Below are 21,965 nucleotides of genomic sequence, written 5' to 3'. Positions count from 1 at the left end.
TATCGAGCCCCCCCTACCTTTGAGGTCTGGCTACGCCACTGGAGATGTTACATTTCAGGCGCTCATTGACTTTTGGTGAATTACTTGTTGACTTTGTCCCAAGGTGGAGCTCGCTACAGCTCATTTGCTATCTGTTAATGTTGTGGCGTGTGTTGCGTTTTTCTCTTTGTGTGTTCCAGACTCAGAACGGTTAATTTGGATCAGGTCAGGTACGTTTCATTTAGACATGGCAAACATAAAGTGGTGTTTCTCAACGCAACTTAGCAGTGGTCTTCATGCATTACTGCTACGGCCATTAAGCGTGAATAGAAACCTGCACATTATCCATGATGTAAAACCCCAAGACTAGGGAACACGAAGGGACAGACACAAACATGTCCCTTTGTGTTCCCTAGTCTCGGGGTTTTACATATGCATCATCTTCACCAGCTCGCTTGCTTGCAGCCATTTTTTCTGCACATTATGTTCACTCTACTTTTATCGTGTGCTATATAATCTTGTTCAAGTTCTGTCAAACAACCTGTAATGCTATAAAAAAATTCAGTACACTGTTTGTGTGGGTTGAATGGTTGCACATGAATGCAGGAAGGAAACTGTTATGTTATGGCGAGTGTTTACGTATTGTACATTTAACTACTAATTTTATTGGTTAGCTTTCGCTGGCGTATCATGTCAAGCCATGTTATATTAATTTGGAACATGTTCTTCTTAGTAGCCAGAGCAGCTGATACACAGAGAGAACATAGCCCGTGTGTGTTTGTCTTTTCCACCGCAGCCCTTGGGTTTCCTCCCTGATGGCTACACATGTCAGGGATAGGTTTCAGAACCGGTAGTTCCCGCCAAGTGTGAATTGCTTTTCAGGGGATCATCACGCTGGCAGATGAAACATATGGTTTAAATTATTTGCAGGACAGGAATTGCGCAGCTTCACACAAATACTACTATGTACTACGACGTAAGAGTGGTTTCAAATCTAGCTTTTTTGTGTTCCTGACATTATCGCACAAGATGTAGTATCCACTATGATCCTTTATGTGGGGGGTATGTACAGTGCAATCAACAGATGCTATTTACAAATCTGTGTTTTCTACTGTGTTGAAATGGGGTAGTTTGTATCTGAGAGCCATAGTGAAACACAGGCCCTCGAGAAACATGGCAACACATTGCAGGGACTCTGGATGCTGCCTAAATTTCCAGAGCACACAGCTCAAGGCAGAGGTTAAATAACAAGTGGTTAGAGAAATCCAAGATAGTTGCATCCGTAAGCAGTCCGCTGTTGGATTTGCTTCTGTCAGAGATACGTTATCTCAAAGGGAACGCACGGACACACTCAGAATGATACTAGGGCTGCCTGTGAAATAGAATGAGGAGAGGGGAAGATATATAACCCTTTTTCTTGTCTGTTATTCTATTGGTTAAATTGTCATTTTCTTAGCAGCATATGTGTGTATATTCCAGAGTCTGCTAATAAATATATCAGTTTAAAGCTAGCAGTCGCATTGTAGATGTCTCATCCTGTCCTTGGTTGCTTGTGATTCACTATGGCCATGCTTGCTATTGCAAAAACAGAAAACAAAAAAAGACAATAGAAAAACACGGAAAGAGCGACCTAAAAAGCTGCCTGTTCTAGTGCTCACATGAAGGCAATGCAATGAGGTAACATGTTCCATTCATGAACTGTGCATAGTAGTACATATCACAACGGCAACCGATTATTCAGATTTTTCTTGAAGTACTTTGTTTTTTTTTAGCTTTGTTTGCACAGTCTATTATTGGAGCTTTATGTGATTCCCCTCTTCAGATACTTTAAGATTGCTGATGCTGTGCAGTTTGTTAATTTTGAAACTGTACTGTGCTGAGGTACAAAAACAGAATTGTCATATCTGCATTTGAGCACATAGGAATAATTTGTAAGTACTTTACTTGTCGACATTAATATTTGCACCAGGTCACAACATTGTTGATTTATGGAAAATGTAAATAAATATATTTATTTGCTTGCCAAACAATGCACAAATGTCTTCTTTTCTAGTGAGATATTCCCTGTTCACCAGACATAAATGTGGAAAAGTTAAAGGGGCACAATGATGGTAGAGTCTAGCGTTGCTTTTTGCCACTTCACATATATGCACTGTTATTCGTGTGCACATGCAGGAATAGGAAGGTAGAGGATACGCATAAAAAATTTCGTATGCAGCCACACATATGGTTCAGAAGATTAATTAGATGATGTCCAAGCATATATAATTGTGCTTCATGTGCAATGGGTATGCTAACGGATTGCTTCCATGAAGCCGTTTTATTTATTTTTTATAAATTCTTTTTATAAATGTTATTTTTGATTATATATAAATTTCATATTACATATTGTATACTTATATTTTTACACATTTTATAAACTAAAAACTCAAGCTACACGGCCCCTGTAAGAGTGCCCTTTGCAAATGGTTTGGTAACGTGTCTCGAACTGTAAAGGTATGAGGCAATCGAGAATGCTGCAGACAAGGTTGCAACTTACATATTGCTTATCACGTCCTACATACAAAGTGATTTGTACTATAATTCCTGAGCACGGAATTAATCCCGAGGCTGGCCAGTGATGTCACCCAGGACGACAAGTCACATAATTGCCTTTAACACTTTTACACCCCATGTGCTGAGTTGTGAATTGAAAGAGCACTTTACAGAAGGATAAGGTGCACCTGATTTCTAGGATCTATGCTATGCCCTAACTCTTCAGACACCACATTTCTAAGTGGCAATATGTGCTCTGGTACTTTTTTCGCGTCTGCATAGTGTGCAACCACATGGCTACTGGAGCTTTCGTGTGCATGTTTTTGTGCGACGGTGTTCATTACAAACAATATCCAGATGTGCAGTAGTTTGTAGCGTGCCACACAACGCAGCGTGACATGGGAGTGTGTGATTCAAAGAAAGCTTCTGGAAAATGCACAGAATCCCACAAAAAGTTTAAAATGTGATTTGTATTTCGTTTTACGTCTTTCGTCGTTACATACCATCGTCGACGCTGTTGCACATTGATAAATCGTACGTAAAACTTGTCCCATAGCAGTATGCGGTTTCTCAAATACATAGCACAATTTTCCTGCAGTAATAAAACGCTGTCGGCATTTTCTTGCTGACACGGCTGTCGAAACGTCAGCCTCTACAATGGGCAAGTGCTGTAAAGGGGCTAACGCAGACGCGACTTGATACAAATTGTACGTGCTCACAAAACACAAACGACGAATTCCAGTCACAACATCGCACAGAGGTTGGTTCGTGAATGAGTTCGCAGCTGCTGCACTGTTTACTTATCGCGGAATGGTGGAACCCGGGTGTCCGCCATCTTCAAGCACAGATACGTGAAGCCGCGAGCACGACCTACTCTATACTAGAGACCTGGACAGCTGGCGATCCCCTATGGGAGAGACGGGTCACGGGTTAGTTACGTTAGTGACCGCTGCAAGTGCCACATAGCATTATTGAGGAGAGGGAATCACCCTTGCCACCGCCTTTAGTCTGCTACGCAGGGATACACAGGCTGTTGCTAAGCACGCGCTATTATCTCTCTTATACTGCTTCGTCGTTGTCAACACAGCTTACCATACATCGCCGCGGTTTCGACAAGTCACGTGGTAACGAATAGTGCGAGCTAGCGCCAAATCCCATATCCAAGCGGCGATTGCCAGAACTACTACCCCGGTGCTGGGAGCATTGCGGATCTCCAGGTCTCTAGTATAGTAGTAGGTCATGGCCGCGAGAACCGAGAAGCCGTAGCTGAAATCCACTGACAAGTACGAAGGTGCGTACACGTCACAATGCCCGTTCGGGTGCATCTACGTCATGAAATTGGCTGCGCCAATGTGTGTTTTGGAATGAATTACCTATTTTTTTTACATGATACTGTACCGAACTGAGAGAATGAAGGTGTATTTTGGGGAGAGCTGGATGTGGGCTTTCAGAATATCACAACCGTTTCGACTATTTGGGATATCGGCATAGCTGACCTTTAATACCAGGGGTCGGAACCAGAACTGAACCGTAACCGAAAACCGCAAAAAAACGCTACTTTTTGCCGAACCGAACCAAACCGTAAACATTTTTTCTCCCTCATTGAACGAACCGGAACTGAACCGAAAAAATATGATGCGGTAACCGGTTCGCGAGACGGTAAAAACGCCTATACCTTCTCACTCGGCCGCCGCGCATAAGCTCCCTGCATCGCTCGGAATCTTGCCGAATTTATGGAACAGACAAATAAATAAACTAAGAATTGGTTAGTCCACGCACCTCCTACAGCTTCACCTCGAAAAGGTTCACGACATCCCTGTACATTTTTGTAACTCGAGGTGCAAAAAAAGATGTGCTACAAGACAGCTACATTTTGTATTATTGCTTCGGCGGCTTCCTTTCATTCAGCACCGCAGTGTGAAGGCGGAGTAAATTTTAGTAGTTGACAGTGACATCTAGAAGCAACGCAGACCTCTAGCGACGAAGGGGAAGAGGCTGGCGTGCGGTCCACAGCATGGAGGAAGGGAACACAGGAGCGGCCTCCCGCCCTGGCCTGCGCATGGGACTCTGAGATATTCCAATCTACCACATGACCGCTTTCTTCGTTTTTTCTCGAGAAATTGGCGATAGCATTTTGCAATCAAGTTCAATGGTACGCTGTGCATCATTTCCCAGCACTTTTCAGTACAGTAAAGGATGATCTTCTGTCAACTGCATGGTTCTCTGTCGAGGGACTAAGATGTAGGAACGAAGAGCAAGCCGTCGCCGGAAACTGATATTACCTCTCACATGTGATACACTAATTAGCATAGATAGAGAAGTTACCTGTGAAAAAGAACTCGTTACGAGTTAAGTTACCGTATGAAAAACGTAACTAAGGTAATATCCAAGTTCTTCAGCCTGAGATGTAACTCACAGTTAGTTCCTTAGAAAAAAGAACGAGCTACTTCCAAGTTACTTCGGACACAAAATAGCACTACACATGTGCTGGGCATCTGAGCAATTGAGTTCAACGTTCAGCTGCCTACGGAGGAGTGAAACACGCTTAGGTCGTTTTCGTTTATGCCCAACAATTCGAAAGCTTTGCATCTTAGTCCCTGTGGGTGCACAATTGTTCAGCTTTATTTCAATGGCAGCAGCTCTTACTTCCTGAGTAGAATACAGTCATTGATTGAATATCACATTTTATGGCCTAATATGCCTTGAAAGAAAATAAGTGTACGTGAGTGAAAACAGAATTAAAAGTAACTTGTAACTTATAGTTCAAGTTACTTTGAGAAACTTAGCTGAAAAAGAAACGAGTCCCTCTGAAAGTTACAACGGCGTAAAAGTACCCAGTTAAGTTACAAGTAGGGTTCCGTGTTTTATTTCTAGGCTTTACCGAAGGATATTTTTCGGAGTATATTGGTTTTTCGAAGAACAAAGTTTTTAGGAATGTATGATTTACAGCTCAGTTAATATCCGAAATTTTGAGAAAACTTGATGGTGCACGCACGGTTGTGCAACGAAAACACAACACCAAAGAGACACAAGCTTAAAAATACATTTCGTGCCACGCACGCTGAAGTGTTCCACAATTCTAAATGCACCCTTTCCGTGTACTGTGGTCACTCTTATAGCAGTGCTTACGTACGACAACCTCTACATTGAGATCTCGAAACGGTGTCAACTCCTCAAAATCAGAGTATTCCTTGACGTAGTCTCAGTGCAGCTTTCTTTTGCGTCCCATCTTCTCGTCAGCACTGCAACTAGTTGCCCTTCCAAAAAGATCACTCCGTATGACCTCGGTTCGATGCTCATTTTTGTGCTTAGGTCAATGTAGGACATGGAAATAGGGAAGCAGACTGGGGAAAAACCGGGTCTGTGAATCCTCAAAGTGGTCGGTATGACCGCCGAATAAAACGCTAGGTCGTGGAGACCATTATCATGTTCCTGTTATGTATGTTGTAGGTGGCGCCCTCTTCATATGGGCTTGTGGCGCCCTTTCTTGGTGTCGCTTTTCAGTGTCATTGCCATTCCTGGGAAATCTGTTTAAAAGGACTGTGCAATCCATGTTCAGGGAGATTAAACAGGATGTTAAGCCCACGTCACGACAACGTCTGTTACAGAACATAACATGGTGTCAGAAGTGGTCCGGGATACAGGAATTTTTGGCGGGAAAGTGAGTTGGACCTTTTACAAATGGCTAACATTTTTGTGCAACCACCATCGCATTTCGGCCCTACTGATAATCCGGCTCAGGCGTGGGAAGAATGGAAAACTTCTTATCAGTTATACGAAGCCGCCTGTCAGTCAGATAAGCCAGACAACGTTCGACGCGCCCTGCTACTTCATTCATTAGGGCTTACGGCAAGAAATATCTACAAGACTTTTGCGCCTCAGCCAGCAACAGAAGAAACTGATTCGGCGAAAAAAGACACAACAGAGGAAAGTGTCTCAACGAAAAAAGGCGCAACGGAAAGAAGTGTCCCGGATTCCGTGAAATACATCCTGGGAAAGTTCGACGAACTTTATTTGCCGTACAAAAATGTGACGCATGCCATGGCTGTCTTCAACATGATGGCCCAGCGGGAAGGTCAATCTATCGAATGAATATGTAACGGAACTTAGCTGCAGGCGCAAAGGTGTGATTTTGGAGACAAAACAAGTCGGCTGACAGGAGACAGGATTATTCTGGGGATAAGGGACCCGGCACTTCGAGAACGTCTGCTTCGAGAAAGTGACCTTTCGCTGGAGAAGGTTGTACAGTTCTGCAAGGCAGCTGAAATATCCAAGAAACATATGCGCGATATAGACAATATGGGCCCGGAAGTATCGGTCAGCGCATTACATGAGCAACAGTGGCAACAGGGACGGAGCGCACAGAATCAAGGTCGCGCACATGGAGGTGAACGCCAGTTAGTTAAACAAGACCGCTTTCGTCCTTTACCGCAAATTCCTGGGTTGCAGTCGCAGCCTTATCAGCTTCTTCAGAACCGCCCACCTCCGCAGCCCTCCGGCAGACAGTGTGCAGCTTCATGTTCACGGTGTGGTTTGCGTCATCGTCCACAGCACTGCCCCGCATATGGAATGCACTGTCTTTCATGCGGAAAGTTCGGACATTTCGCTAGAATGTGTCGCCAAAGGATGCTCCCAGGAGCGCGCCGCATCGATATGCTGGACACTGCTACGCCGGATGGGATAGCCACGGACAACGAAACGTTACTGGGTGAGCTCACTATTGACACCTTGTCTCGTTCAAGCTCATCTCAATGGCTACAGAGTGTTCAAATTCAGGCTCGCACTATTGAATTTAAACTTGACACTGGTGCTGATGTAAATGTGTTACCCTACACCGTTATTGAATCTTGTTCCCGCAAACCTGTGATCGAGGCAACAGAGATTAAAGTGCAAACATTTAGCGGAGAGCCTCTACCTATTGTTGGAAAATGCCAGTTGAACTGTGTCATTAATGGAAAGAACTGTCAGCTAGAATTTGTTGTAGTACGAATGAACGTGAGTGCAATTCTTGGGAAACGAGCCTGTGAGGAGTTGAATCTGGTGAAACGAGTTAGACAAGTGCAGAGTACTACTAGCAGCAACGAAGAGTTCCAGTCTATTCTTGCGGAATTTCCTGACGTATTCGAGGGAATTGGTTGTTTGCCCGGAACATACAGCATATCGTTAAAGGAGGGCGTAACTCCCAGTGTGTCCGCTCCCCGGAAAATCCCGTTGGCTTTGGAAGCCAGTGTCAAACGAGAACTGGAATCCATGGAAAGTAATGGAGTCATAACAAAAGTAACGGAGTCAACAGACTGGGTCCACCCCATTGTAGTTGTGCCCAAGAAGAACGGAACTGTTCGCGTTTGTTTGGATCCTCGAAAGCTCAATGCAGCCATCAAACGTGAATATTATAAAATTCTGACGGAAGAAGAAATGTTAGCAAATCTTAGCGAATGTAAACTGTTCACTTTGTTTGACGCTAATCATGCGTTCTGGCACATCCCGTTGGACACACAGAGCTCTTATTTGTGCACCTTTGCCACGCCGTGGGGGCGTTACAGATTTTTACCATTTGGGTTATCAAGTGCACCTGAGATTTTTCAACGCGCTATGGACGATGTCTTCCGTGGGCACAACGACATTCGTCCATACTTCGATGATACACTTCTGGCCGCAAAGACTACGGATCAGCATAAGGAACAGCTTCGCAGAGTCCTCACCTTAGCCAGAAATAATAATCTGAAACTCAATCCATCAAAGACTCAGTTGGCTCAGCCTCGTGTGAAGTACTTTGGGCACGTTCTGACTGACCAAGGCATCTGTGCCGATGAAGATAAAGTGCGGGCTATTTCGGCAATGAAGCTGCCAGCAAATAAGGCAGAGCTTCAGAGGTTCCTTGGCATGGTTACGTACCTCGCAAAATTTCTGCCGCATCTGTCGCAGGAGACAAGTGAGCTTCGTGAACTCCTAAAATCTGATGTACCGTGACTCTGGGACGCAAATAAGACTAAGCAGTTTGATCACATCAGAGAACTCCTGAAGAAGGCGCCTGTATTGGCGTACTTCGACAAAACGAAGCCCGTCACGTTGTCTACCGATGCGAGCTCTTACGGCATCGGCACAGTACTTATGCAAGATGGTCGCCCTGTTGCGTACGCGTCCGCAGCTTTGAATGAAACACAGCAATCGTACGCGCAGATTGAGAAGGAGTTGCTTGCTGTTGTTTTCGCATGTACGCATTTTCATTACTATATTTTCGGCCGGTCGGTTGAAGTACACACGGACCATAAACCGCTCATCGGCTTAAAAGAAAAACCGTATGATAAGGTGTCCTCAAGATTACAAAGGCTGCTGCTTCGTCTCAACGATTACAACGTCACTCTTACCTACGTTCCGGGGAAATACCTAACGATAGCAGATGCCTTATCACGCGCTCCTGACCCGGCAGGGATGATCGACGATAACGAGGGTGCATATCCGATAACAGTTTGCACCCTCGCAACGGCGTCTACGCCGAAGTTTTTAGAGATACGCGCCGCAACTGTTCAGGATGAAACACTGCAGGCCGTTATTTTCCATCTCAACAACGGATGGCCACAACACAGGTTCCTAGTTCGACCCGAGGTTCGACCCTTCTACGATATAAGAGACGAACTCTACGTTACAGATGGGTTTTTATGCAGAGGTCAGTGTCTTGTTCTTCCATCATCGTGTCGGAATGATGCTTTAAACCGCCTTCATGACGCTCACTGAGGAATAATGTCTTGTAAAAACCGGGCTAGGGAAGCACTGTATTGGCCATCAATGAACCATGATATCGACAACATGATAAAAACTTGCGCAATTTGTCAACGACATCAAAGGAGCAACCAGCATGAGCCTCTTGCTGACAGACAGCTAGCACATCGACCATGGCAGCAAATTGGCATGGACTTTTTTCATCTGAATGGCATCACGTAATATGTAGACGTTCAGCAAATGAAATCCTTTCATGCGAGAGCACTTGTCGACGCACTCAAGACATGCTTTGCAAGGTTTGGCGTCCCAGAGATAGTAATATGTGATAATGGACAGCCTTTTGATTCTTTTGAATTTCGGTGTTCTTTAAAAGATTGGGACATTATCTTCAATCCCTGCTCTCCGTATAATCCACGTTGAAATGGGCAAGCTGAACGTGCCGTGCAGACAATTAAAGCTTCGTTGATCAAGTCAGCTGAGGACGGTAAAGACTTATCTGAAGCACTATTGGATTACAGAAGTACACCCATCAATGGACTCAAGTCACCAGCAGAACTTTTAATGGGGAGAAAGCTTAGAACTAAAGTGCCTACTTTGCCGTCGAACTTGATGCCTCAGTTTGACTGCCAAGGCACACAAAAAGCACTGCAGCAATGGCAGACACATCAACACATCCATGGCGATATGAGGTCAAAGCGTCTTCAACCTCTTCGTCTTCAACAAGATGTCTGGTACCGACGTAACACCAGCTGGTGCCCGGGTGTTATCACACGTGTGGGGCCAGGAGCTAGGTCCTACACGATAAGGTCACGTGAGGGCAGACACTATCGGCGCAACCATTTCCACATAAGGCCAGCCTTCCCACTCGTGCCACCACCATCAGCGGAAGATTACGACATCGAAACAACTGAACGTCAAGGAAGCCCAGGAGAAGAGACAGGTAACGCACCCGTGCCCCAGGAATTCGTTGCGACGAGACCTGAGTGTCATATCGAGCCACAAGCATCTAGACGTGTCAATTTAGACGGATATGTTACACGCAGCGGCCGCGTGGTTGTGCCCCCTGTAAGGTATCAGTCGTGAGTGAAGTGCTTAATGGAAACAGGGGACTTTTGAACTCGTTAGTTTTTATGTGAAGTGTTTTGACTATTTGTAAGTTACGTGTCTAATGGAAAAGTGGATAGCGATGTCTTGAACTGTTAATTACTAGTTAAGGGGTGTGATGGTTGTTGCCTTGCTAGTTCTTTGAATGACCATCACGGACTTTGGACTCCCAGTGCGTTGAATTTGGCCGGCTGTGCATTTCCTATTTGAGTTGATCTTTCTAATTGAGCATTGTTTAATGAGAAGCGTTATGCAATGTGACGTTTGTTCTTCCAGTTTCTAAAGTGGCACTGATTTCCATGTTATGTGTAAAAGGTGGGCATGTTATGTATGTTGTAGGTGGCGCCCTCTTCATATGGGCTTGTGGCGCCCTTTCTTGGTGTCGCTTTTCAGTGTCATTGCCATTCCTGGGAAATATGTTTAAAAGGACTGTGCAATCCATGTTCAGGGAGATTAAACAGGATGTTAAGCCCACGTCACGACAACGTCTGTTACAGAACATAACAGTTCCGACGGGGAAGGTATCCGACGTCAGAAGAAACCCAGGACACAAAAGGAAGCCAAGAACAATAACGCGGCTATCAGAAAAAAAAATCTGCCAGGACGAGTTTTCCGGATTAATCCGAATTGCTTAAAATTTTACCGGGCTATGTGTTTTTCGGATTTTTTCGGATAAATCCGACAACCCGGAACTCTAGTACAAGTCACTTTTACGATTTACCTCGAACTCTGCTGATTAGTACAGCAGACGTAAACCGGTTCGAACCGATAAATATCGGTTGAACCCGAACCGAACCGATAACCTTGAACCGAAACTTGAACCGAACCCCAAAAAATAGCGGTTCCGAGCCCTGCTTAATACAACAGGAAATCAGACAAGTGGGATTTTATCCACACACTAAGGACATGAGGAAAAAAGGCACCAACAAAATTTTGGGGACAATTAAGTTCCTATCCACTAAAAAGCAAGCATATAGGAATGACCCTCGGACAGACCCATCCACCCGGAGGGAACTGGAACAATTACAAGACTGGCAGACGCAACAAATTTCCACAAAAATTAATCCCATGACAGCACGTGAGGGAAAGACAATGTAGCAGACCTGAACATGGATATCATCACTCAACAGGAAGTGAAAGGAATTGCGATATATGTAGGTTGGATGCCTCCAGGTAGTTGCGGACCAGATGTAGATTCACCGAAGATGCTAAAGGATGTAGGTCCGAAGGGAATTCAGCTCGTGGAGGAAACGCATGGAGACAAAGCCAGCTTAAGAGTTTGGAGAAATACAGGACACAGAAAGCGAATATACAAACCTAATCAACCTTTATTATAACACACAGGAGAGCTTTTTGAGGTGAGATGTGGAGTCGAGGCAGTGGAGAACTAAATTTGAGGACTTGGATGTGCGTTGCCACCTATGTAAAGACTTGAGATGGGACCAATCCAAGGAAGGTTCTACGAATCCATGAATCTCGAATCTTTCAAATCCTTTCTTTAAAAAGAGCTTATAAAACCTGGAAAAAAACACTGCTAGGAGAAGGTTATGAAGCAGAATATGATACCGTTGTTTAATGAAAAACAAATTAAATATTGATTCAGTTTCAGGTGAAAATATACCCCATATAGTTCTTGTTAAACATAATTTATTTAACATGTTGTTCGTCGACTATAAGAAATGCGTAAGTTCTCGAGTCTGAATTATTTCCATAAAATTACGCAACAGTCAAAAGCAAAACCAGGTCACTTTTAAACGTGTAATGTAACCAGACCTGTAAAGTAATTAATTACAAGTAATTGAATTATTGTAATTAATTACTTTTAGTAACTAATTACTTCTGGAATTACATTAGGTTTTATGTAATTGCAACTGTAATTGAATTACTTTTACAAAAACACGTAACGTACTTCGAATTACTTTTGGAATTACTTTGAATGCTAATCTGGCAAGTCCCAATGTTTAAAGTTGAGGTCAGTTCTACACCATTTTTTCTTTTTTTTTTCACAGTGATTACCCAAAGACTCGATGCAGATCGGTACATTTTTTGGTGCAGATTTTTTTACATTCGAATGTGGAAGGAGCAAAACTCTTGCACCATAGGAACATGAGTACGAATTGTGGGTATCCACCCGCTTCAGTGTCGTTAGAGTGCTTGAAACGTTAGAGTTCCTTGTGTGCTCGAGGTGTTCATGAAGTACAAAGTTGGGCTGCCCAGCAGTGCACAAATGGAGTGACTGTTTTCAGTTGGTGGTCTTGCTTTGACAAGGAGACGTGGCACCCTTGCAGACAAGAACTTTGAGAATACCTTACTCTCGAAAGCTAATGGACGTTACAAGCTCCATTCATGATCTGCACTTTGTTCACACACCTGAAGGAAAGAAGCATTTTGACGGCGATGTTCGGTGTTTCTTTAACGTGGCGAGAGACTTGATCTTGTGTAAGACTTCTCTAACTTGTTTTTCTACCACAAACACAACTACCACTGTCTTTCAGAACATGTGCAATAAACGTCAAATCTCGCACGTTGCAGTGAACTTTGTGAATGTAATTCAGTGTAATGCAATTACTTTTTCAGTAATTGTAATTGAATTACAATAGAAAATAAGTAATTTTAACTAATTTAATTACTTTTGTGAACATGTAATTGTAATCGCAATTCAATTACTTTGGAAAAGTAATTTTTACAGGTCTGAATGTAACAGTTCCTGCCCGAACTCCCTCAGCCCAGAGCAATGTAAACAAAGAAACAAACAAACAAGAAAACACCTGTTGGCCAATGAGGCTGTCAGCGGACTCTGAAGGTTGTTGGAACAAGCGTGGTTGTCGGATTCGAAAGATTCGATTCGCCGTTTTGGGCACTGAGATTCGAATATGTCATTCCCTAGTAAATCCCTAGCACATCCCTACATCCCTAGGTAGAGATCACGGAACACGTAACTCTAGATTGCACGACACTTGGAGGGAAAAGGACACGCTCCATACAAGAGGTGCCCGGCTTCTACACTGCCAACGAAGAACACATAGGAGTGACAACGATGAAACGAAGATTTAAAAAAATGGATAATCCAAAATAGACAGATGCAGGAAAGCCAGGAAAAGGCCCACAAGGGAGGAACAGAACTGGCCTTAACCAGTTTGGCAAAAACAAAACAGCAGAAACCATGGCATAATAAACAGGACCACATAGTACAGCGCCATCTGTAGTGTGTCCTACACTCGGAAAAGACTACGACTGCAACTCAAAAGGGAAATGGGGACGTAATGTAGATCCCATGGGTAAAGTGGAATAACTCTGAAATGGAACAAGGCTTGGTGAACAACTTTCTGCACATCCGCACAGTTCGCTGCACCCTCGTTTCAAAGATGCTCACCAGGGGTGCCTGAACAATCCATCCGTCCGTCCACTTGTGCAATTTTCTGAATGCTGCTAAAGGGTGCTTCAATCTATCATACTCCATGAAAAAATCCAACTATGTCCTTCCTTTAATTCTAGCATGTGTAACTGAAGGCCAATGCTATATGTGACACTCTCCTTCCTTCCTTTGTGTGAGAAGCTACATGTTGCATTCTACGTACTGGAGATTGGTGGCATTACGAAACTCTAGGCCCTATTGAGGCTACATTCAACTGGATGAAGAAGACTTTAGTTGAGAGCTGCTGCAGGCAGGGTTTACTCACTGTGGAAACATCGCAGTGATCTTGCGGAACAATACAGCGCTGAAAACATAGTGTGCGCATGAAATGCAATATGGCAACATTGCAGACTTCTGGTACGGTTTGAATTTTGCTGCCTTGGGGGCAGGGGTTAAGTGGAAAGATATCTGGAGTTTACGTCCATTCCCGATACTGCAATAAATTAATGTATAAGCGTTCAGCATTTTTATTAGTTCAGATTCGAGGCATTCAGTACTTTGTTCCGCCAATATCTTTTGGAAAACATTCAACATCGGCAATGTAGCACAGCGCAACGATAAAGTGAAGTGCACATCATGCTGGGTTTCGCACCAAAGTGATAAGGAAAAGAATCGACAAAACGGTAATTTAATAAAAAAAGAAGAAAAACAGTCCCTCTTTGTCCTCTGTTTACAACACTTGTTTACTTCCTTTTAATGGAGTTTGCTCAAAGGTTCTCACTGATATTCTTCTCCTCAGGCATTTCTCTAATAGTGTTTTATGAAAAGAATATTTATAGCATATTTCATATGAAATGGTTGTGGAAGCTGTAGTGTGGAGTTGTGTTTTCACTTTGTGGTAGTAGCTGATCTTTACGGGTGTGGTTTGAGACGTGTATCATGTTTTGGAGTAGATATTCATTGTCCGATGTTAGTTGGTGCTTTCCTAAGCCTTTCCTAGCGGAGTACACCACATGAGCGAGCTGTAATATATATAACCCTGCTAGTGGCTACCGAACATGCCAAAGCATGCATGGGACAACATTCAGTTTGTTTTTGTCACTAGTGCTGCAACATGATTTTCATTAAAATGTACTACTGGAAGGTGCTACTGGAAGCTGTAGCGCAAATCCGCAGATGAGAAGAGAAAGTGCATAACATTGTGGGAGTATAAATCAGGGCTCGGAACCGTTATTTTTTGGGGTTCGGTTCAAGTTTCGGTTCAAGGTTATCGGTCGGTTCGGGTTCGGGTTTGGGTTCAGCGCAGCCAAAATAGCGGTTGATTAGTAACTCTGGTTGATTAGCGGTTGATTAACTCTGCTGATTAGTACAGGAGACGTAAACCGGTTCGAACCGATAAATATCGGTTCGAACCAGGTTTACGTCTTCTGTACTAATCAGCAGAGTTCGAGGTAAATCGTAAAAGTGACTTGTACTAGAGTTCCGGGTTGTCGGATTTATCCGAAAAAATCCGAAAAACACATAGCCCGTAAAATTTTAAGCAATTCGGATTAATCTGGAAAACTCGTCCTGGCAGATTTTTTTTTTCTGATAGCCGCGTTATTGTTCTTGGCTTCCTTTTGTGTCCTGGGTTTCTTGTGACGTCGGATACCTTCCCCGTCGGAACATGATAATGGTCTCCACGACCTAGCGTTTTATTCGGCGGTCATACCAACCACTTTGAGGATTCACAGACCCGGTTTTTCCCCAGTCTGCTTCCCTATTTCCGTGTCCTACATTGACCTAAGCACAAAAATGAGCATCGAACCGAGGTCATACGGAGTGATCTTTTTGGAAGGGCAACTAGTTGCAGTGCTGCCGAGAAGATGGGACGCAAAAGAAAGCTGCACTGAGACTACGTCAAGGAATACTCTGATTTTGAGGAGTTGACACCGTTTCGAGATCTCAATGTAGAGGTTGTCGTACGTAAGCACTGCTATAAGAGTGACCACAGTACACGGAAAGGGTGCATTTAGAATTGTGGAACACTTCAGCGTGCGTGGCACGAAATGTATTTTTAAGCTTGTGTCTCTTTGGTGTTGTGTTTTCGTTGCACAACCGTGCGTGCACCATCAAGTTTTCTCAAAATTTCGGATATTAACTGAGCTGTAAATCATACATTCCTAAAAACTTTGTTCTTCGAAAAACCAATATACTCCGAAAAATATCCTTCGGTAAAGCCTAGAAATAAAACACGGAACCCTACTTGTAACTTAACTGGGTACTTTTACGCCGTTGTAACTTTCAGAGGGACTTGTTTCTTTTTCAGCTAAGTTTCTCAAAGTAACTTGAACTATAAGTTACAAGTTACTTTTAATTCTGTTTTCACTCACGTACACTTATTTTCTTTCAAGGCATATTAGGCCATAAAATGTGATATTCAATCAATGACTGTATTCTACTCAGGAAGTAAGAGCTGCTGCCATTGAAATAAAGCTGAACAATTGTGCACCCACAGGGACTAAGATGCAAAGCTTTCGAATTGTTGGGCATAAACGAAAACGACCTAAGCGTGTTTCACTCCTCCGTAGGCAGCTGAACGTTGAACTCAATTGCTCAGATGCCCAGCACATGTGTAGTGCTATTTTGTGTCCGAAGTAACTTGGAAGTAGCTCATTCTTTTTTCTAAGGAACTAACTGTGAGTTACATCTCAGGCTGAAGAACTTGGATATTACCTTAGTTACGTTTTTCATACGGTAACTTAACTCGTAACGAGTTCTTTTTCACAGGTAACTTCTCTATCTATGCTAATTAGTGTATCACATGTGAGAGGTAATATCAGTTTCCGGCGACGGCTTGCTCTTCGTTCCTACATCTTAGTCCCTTGACAGAGAACCATGCAGTTGACAGAAGATCATCCTTTACTGTACTGAAAAGTGCTGTGAAATGATGCACAGCGTACCATTGAACTTGATTGCAAAATGCTATCGCTAATTTCTCGAGAAAAAACGAAGAAAGCGGTCATGTGGTAGATTGGAATATCTCAGAGTCCCATGCGCAGGCCAGGGCGGGAGGCCGCTCCTGTGTTCCCTTCCTCCATGCTGTGGACCGCACGCCAGCCTCTTTCCCTTCGTCACTAGAGGTCTGCGTTGCTTCTAGATGTCACTGTCAACTACTAAAATTTACTCCGTCTTCACACTGCGGTGCTGAATGAAAGGAAGCCGCCGAAGCAATAATACAAAATGTAGCTGTCTTGTAGCACATCTTTTTTTGCACCTCGAGTTACAAAAATGTACAGGGATGTCGTGAACCTTTTCGAGGTGAAGCTGTAGGAGGTGCGTGGACTAACCAATTCTTAGTTTATTTATTTGTCTGTTCCATAAATTCGGCAAGATTCCGAGCGATGCAGGGAGCTTATGCGCGGCGGCCGAGTGAGAAGGTAGAGGCGTTTTTACCGTCTCGCGAACCGGTTACCGCATCATATTTTTTCGGTTCAGTTCCGGTTCGTTCAATGAGGGAGAAAAAATGTTTACAGCTCGGTTCGGCAAAAAGTAGCGGTTTTTTGCGGTTTTCAGTTCCGGTTCAGTTACGGTTCCGACCCCTGGTATAAATAAAAGAAAAACACACGACCATGCGCCAGCATGATCTAACTAGTTCCCTACTTTGCTAACCATACATTATTGTGCAGCAAAACTTGAGCTAAGAATGATTCTTGTTGCAGCATGAGCTAGGAAAAGTTTGCAAAATTTTATGCAAAAGATGACACAGTAGGGGAATAGCACAGCATGAGGTATCTGTATCAACAAACATGGGATACCAACAAAAGGACAACAGTATCTTCCTGATGTATGCTCTAACTCGGTGTATATAGACATTATTTCATGTACAGTTTCGCATTTTATGCCACTGTGTAGCAGTTTGTTGCCCCATTGCTCGGAAAATTATTGCTTTTCTAATATCATGACATTGCGACCTTCATCTTCTTCTTGCACTACATAATTGACAGTGTTTTCGAGAGCTGTATGCTAAGTTTATGTTGTTCCAATGGGCTTCCTTTTCTTCCATAGGGGTGGTTTCACCTTGAAACCAAAGAGGATGGAATTCTGGCAGGGCCACTCATCCAGGCTGCATGACCGAATAGTCTTCACCAAGTTGGAAGATGATGCAGCATTGCCTCACATGGCAAGACACGCTTCCAATGGTTGGATCATGCAGCGTTACGCACCATGATACTATGTGGTTAGACATCTAGTGTTGCAACACAAAGAACGAGTGCAACTCTCAACTAAATGTTTTACTGGATATATTTGGTGTGAACCGTGAAGGTAGCTTGGTCACATGTAGTATATGTTCATGAAGAGGGCTGTGCAAATGCAGCCACGATTTCTCTTACATATTTCCTGGTCAAATTTATACATGAAGGCCATGAAATTTTGTGGTATATGATATAGTGCTTTTCCTCATCATTTAACCTCAGGTTGAATGAAGGTTGTTTAGCAAAATCTGTCACATTAAACGCAAGCCCATAAGGTATTTACGAATAGTCATTTAGAGTAGTTAGTCAGTTCAATAGTGTATCGATTCTTTTTTCTTTTTTCGCATTTCTCAGCACTTAAGTGTGTGTGACAAAGGGCATCTCATTTTTAGGCATCTGGTGGATGTGTTGTAGTGAGGTGTTATTGGATCTTTTTCCATTGAGAATGCAAGTTTTGGGAGTCCCTTGCGATTCGTTACTTTGATATGCCAGAACACAGTGGTGTGCCCTTGGCAGATATTTTAGCGAACAGTACTCAATACCAGACCATACCAAGCTTGTTACATATGGAGACATGGGCTGTTGTATCTTCACATATCTTCACTGTAGAGAAATTGAGAAAACATGAAGTTCGCCAATGCTGCTATTGTTTATTTTTGCACAAAGCTACGAGGTATGCCCTTTGTCTTGCACGTCGCTAATACATTCTTGTTCCAGCTTAACTGTACCATTCAAAATCTGCCATGTTGAATGCTGCTTCCCTGTATGCGAATCTAAAGAAAGCTGCCACATTTATTATTTTACCCCAATCATGCAAATCATGCACTGGAACAGGACTTGTTTGTAGACATGAAAACAAGTTATGTAAATGTATATTGCGATATTGATGGAAATGGTTAGAAAGAAGGTGAAGCTTTGTCTTCCTTTGACATGTTTCAAAGTAGCCAACGTGTGCTCGATTATGAAATTTGAAACATTTTAAAAGTCTCACATGGAACAAAAAAGAGCATTTATTTGTTCCTTGTACCCATTATTCATAATTCTTTGAAGGTGCATCATATTGATCCCTAGTATATGAAGTATTTTGGTACATTGGTGTTTTTCATTGGACTTATATTTAAAACTTGTATTGGATATTGAAGGAATTGCTAAATAGCATGCGACTAGAATGCATGATGGTAAAACCCAGAGACGATGACAACAGCTTGATAACTGCTGTCTGTCTCTGGGTTTTACTGTTGTGTATAGTATAACACATTTGAAGGGAAGTAATGTTTATGAGTCGTTCCCTGCTAAATAATCCAGTCATGACAGTCTTTTAGTTCTTTTCCAAAATTCTGGTTGCTTTCATTCCCCTTTACAAGTTCCCAATGCATACAGTTTCATTTTATATTGAAATGCACAGTTCATCTGAAGATGGCCATACTCCGTCATTAGCCATAAGAGCAAGAAAAGTATTTTTTCCTCGCAAAACTCCAGGTGGAATGTAAATAATCAATGCTGATACTAGCTCCCTCTCCAAAATAAAAATCTTTTAAATTATTGGTACTGTTACTTGACTAGTTCAATAATACTGAAGCAAAGTCTAAATTCAAGCGGGTTGGTGATCCATTCTAAAAACAATTAAAAAAAAACAGTGTAAGGGGACAACGAAAGGGACAAAAAACGAGCACTGACTGCCAACCAAAGATAGTGTTTCAATAGCACTTTTACGCATTTTTTAGGTCACAGAATCTTCATTGATTTCCTTCTCTTTCTCTTTTTTTTTTGCAACTCATGATTATCATCATTGTCAAGATGATCAAGTTTGTACTTGTGGTATACTGAGGCCCTGACATGGGCTAAAGTGTGTTACATCCCCTTTTGCATAGGCGCTGTGTTGTTGTTATATTGGTGGTGACAGGTTACAGCTCTTCAGTGTATCAAACTGTCTTCACTGGGCACTGTTCCAATAGTATGAAAGTATCAGTGATGATGACATACTGGAAGCTATACCGATCTGTCTGTGATTTGCTATTCTCTAGTCAATGTTGATAAATTTGTCATGTATAGTAACTACATCTTGTTAAGTTTGATGGAGCAAGCTGTTGCTACCTTTTGCTTTTTAGCCCAAAGTATTCGAGAATTTAACTCGTAATTCTTTCGCACTGTGGGAATGACAAGTGGTGGAGCACAAGGTGTTTATGGATCTTGCAACTATGTTGTACTGGAAATAGGTTGTGAAGTAACTACGTAAAAACAGCGCAGAGACGGGACACGAAGAAACAAGTGCACACACAGAGCACTGTCTAGCAACTGAAGCTTTACTTCCCAAAGGGGGCAAAACCGAAAAGTAGATAAGAACAAGAAAGGAGGACACTCAAGAACACTCTTGAAGATAACTAATCTCTTTGTACAATAGGTCTACTGATGGCTTGCTCCTCTATTATGAATTTGTGCTCCTTCGTAAATTTCCCTGGCGAGCCTGTCGGAGTAGCTCCTAAGTACATGTGTCCGCTTCATAACACATGCACTGTCGCGATTGCGGATGCTGACCTCGTTTGGAAGACACACATGTACGACAGGCTCACCAGGGAAATTTATGAAGGAGCACAAATTCATAATAGAGGTGAAAGATATGTGAGCAAGCCATCAGTAGACCTATTGTACAAAGAGAATAGTTATCCTCAAGAGTGTTCTTGAGTGTCCTCCTTTCTTGTTCTTATCTCCTTTTCGGTTTTGCCCCCTTTGGGAAGTAAAGCTTCAGTTGCTAGACAGTGCTCTGTGTGTGCACTTGTTTCTGCGTGTCCCGTCTCTACGCTGTTTTTACGTAGTTATGTACCAACTTGCCCAAATCTCCACCTTAACTCATGTTGTGGAGATTCTGGTTAACGTGGGTTTCTAGGGCTCCCCATCCTTAAACCTCCAGAGCTTTATGCTTGCTGAGCAGGGTTTTGCGAGTCTTCCCATTTAAATGTATCAAATGAAACTGCGCAAAGGCAGTAAGTCTTCCATTCAACTTGATTAATCTTGAAAATCTCAGCAGGCTCATCCATCTATGGGCAGCACATTCTGCAATGAGATTTGTGTACTCGTGGGCAAATCTATGGTGCACGCCATCATGTGTGTCACACTGGACAAGGATGATGATGAAAGGAAAGTACCTAAATGTTTCAGGATTTACGGTCCTGTGCTTGAATACTGTACTTGTGTAGCAGCACTGCAGGTTTCGTATGTATGCAGAGTTTATTTCTGGAAATATATTGTATTACATCACATATGCGAGACTCAAATATTGGGGACAGGAAAGGAATACAAGAAATATATATTTCTTAAGTAAAACGGTTCTATACGCAGTAACCTGTGCATAACCAATGCTTGAAGCATAGTGATGAAAGTCGCACATGTAAGCAATAGATAGATAGGTCGATAGATAGATAGATAGATAATTTTATTTCACACTCAAGGTGCTGGAAACCAGGGCAAAAAAGCCATGTGGCTTGACTAGAATAGTGATGCAAAACCTCGGTAGCAAATGCTTGAGCAATTGAAAATGGCTAAGCTTTCAGTGAATGCAAATTTTGCATAAACTGTCACTGTGTTGTTATTCACCATTGTTTATCATCTTCAGCATAACTTGATTTTATGACCACTTACTGATATAGCTTTGCTATCAAGAGTATCCGCTTTTCATCTACATCAACACATAAAAATATCGTATAGCAGTGCGAGACTTTATTTTGCACATATCTTTCCGTCATGAATACATTATTGGGCATCTACAGTGTTCATGCTGATGCAGCAGCAGCTTGACCACATTCATGATACACTGTGCCAAGCGATGAGTGGTAGGCAGCCGTTTCAGGTTTCCTCACTTCACATCATCACCATATTTTTGAAACTTTTTCTGTAACTGCTGTGAACATTGCAAACGTTGCCTTGAATTAGCTACAGGCCCTACTTAATGTGCACATGAGCTTCTTACAAGTCCTTGGTTAAACCAATGATGAAGTATGTTAGGAAAAAATGTTGAAAAAAAAAATATTGGGCACTAGTCC

The 21,965-nt window shown here is 42.7% G+C and overlaps 1 protein-coding gene across 4 annotated transcripts in view; it reads left to right on the top strand.

Moving 5' to 3' along the window:
• The window catches only part of LOC135374340 (pyridoxine/pyridoxamine 5'-phosphate oxidase-like), a 36,427-nt gene extending 16,863 nt beyond the window's left edge, over window positions 1–19,564 (top strand). For all 4 annotated transcript variants that reach the window (XM_064607331.1, XM_064607333.1, XM_064607330.1 and 1 more), the window contains one exon: window positions 17,741–19,564. In XM_064607331.1, the coding sequence (XP_064463401.1) occupies window positions 17,741–17,903 (163 nt within the window). In that variant the 3' untranslated portion in view covers window positions 17,904–19,564. The remainder of the gene's footprint in view (window positions 1–17,740) is intronic.
• The last annotated feature ends 2,401 nt before the right edge of the window (window positions 19,565–21,965 follow it).

The sequence above is a fragment of the Ornithodoros turicata genome, unplaced genomic scaffold, assembly GCF_037126465.1.
Source record: "Ornithodoros turicata isolate Travis unplaced genomic scaffold, ASM3712646v1 Chromosome54, whole genome shotgun sequence".
In the NCBI taxonomy this organism is placed as follows: Eukaryota; Metazoa; Arthropoda; class Arachnida; order Ixodida; family Argasidae; genus Ornithodoros; species Ornithodoros turicata.
This window is presented reverse-complemented; position numbering and strand designations above follow the sequence as displayed.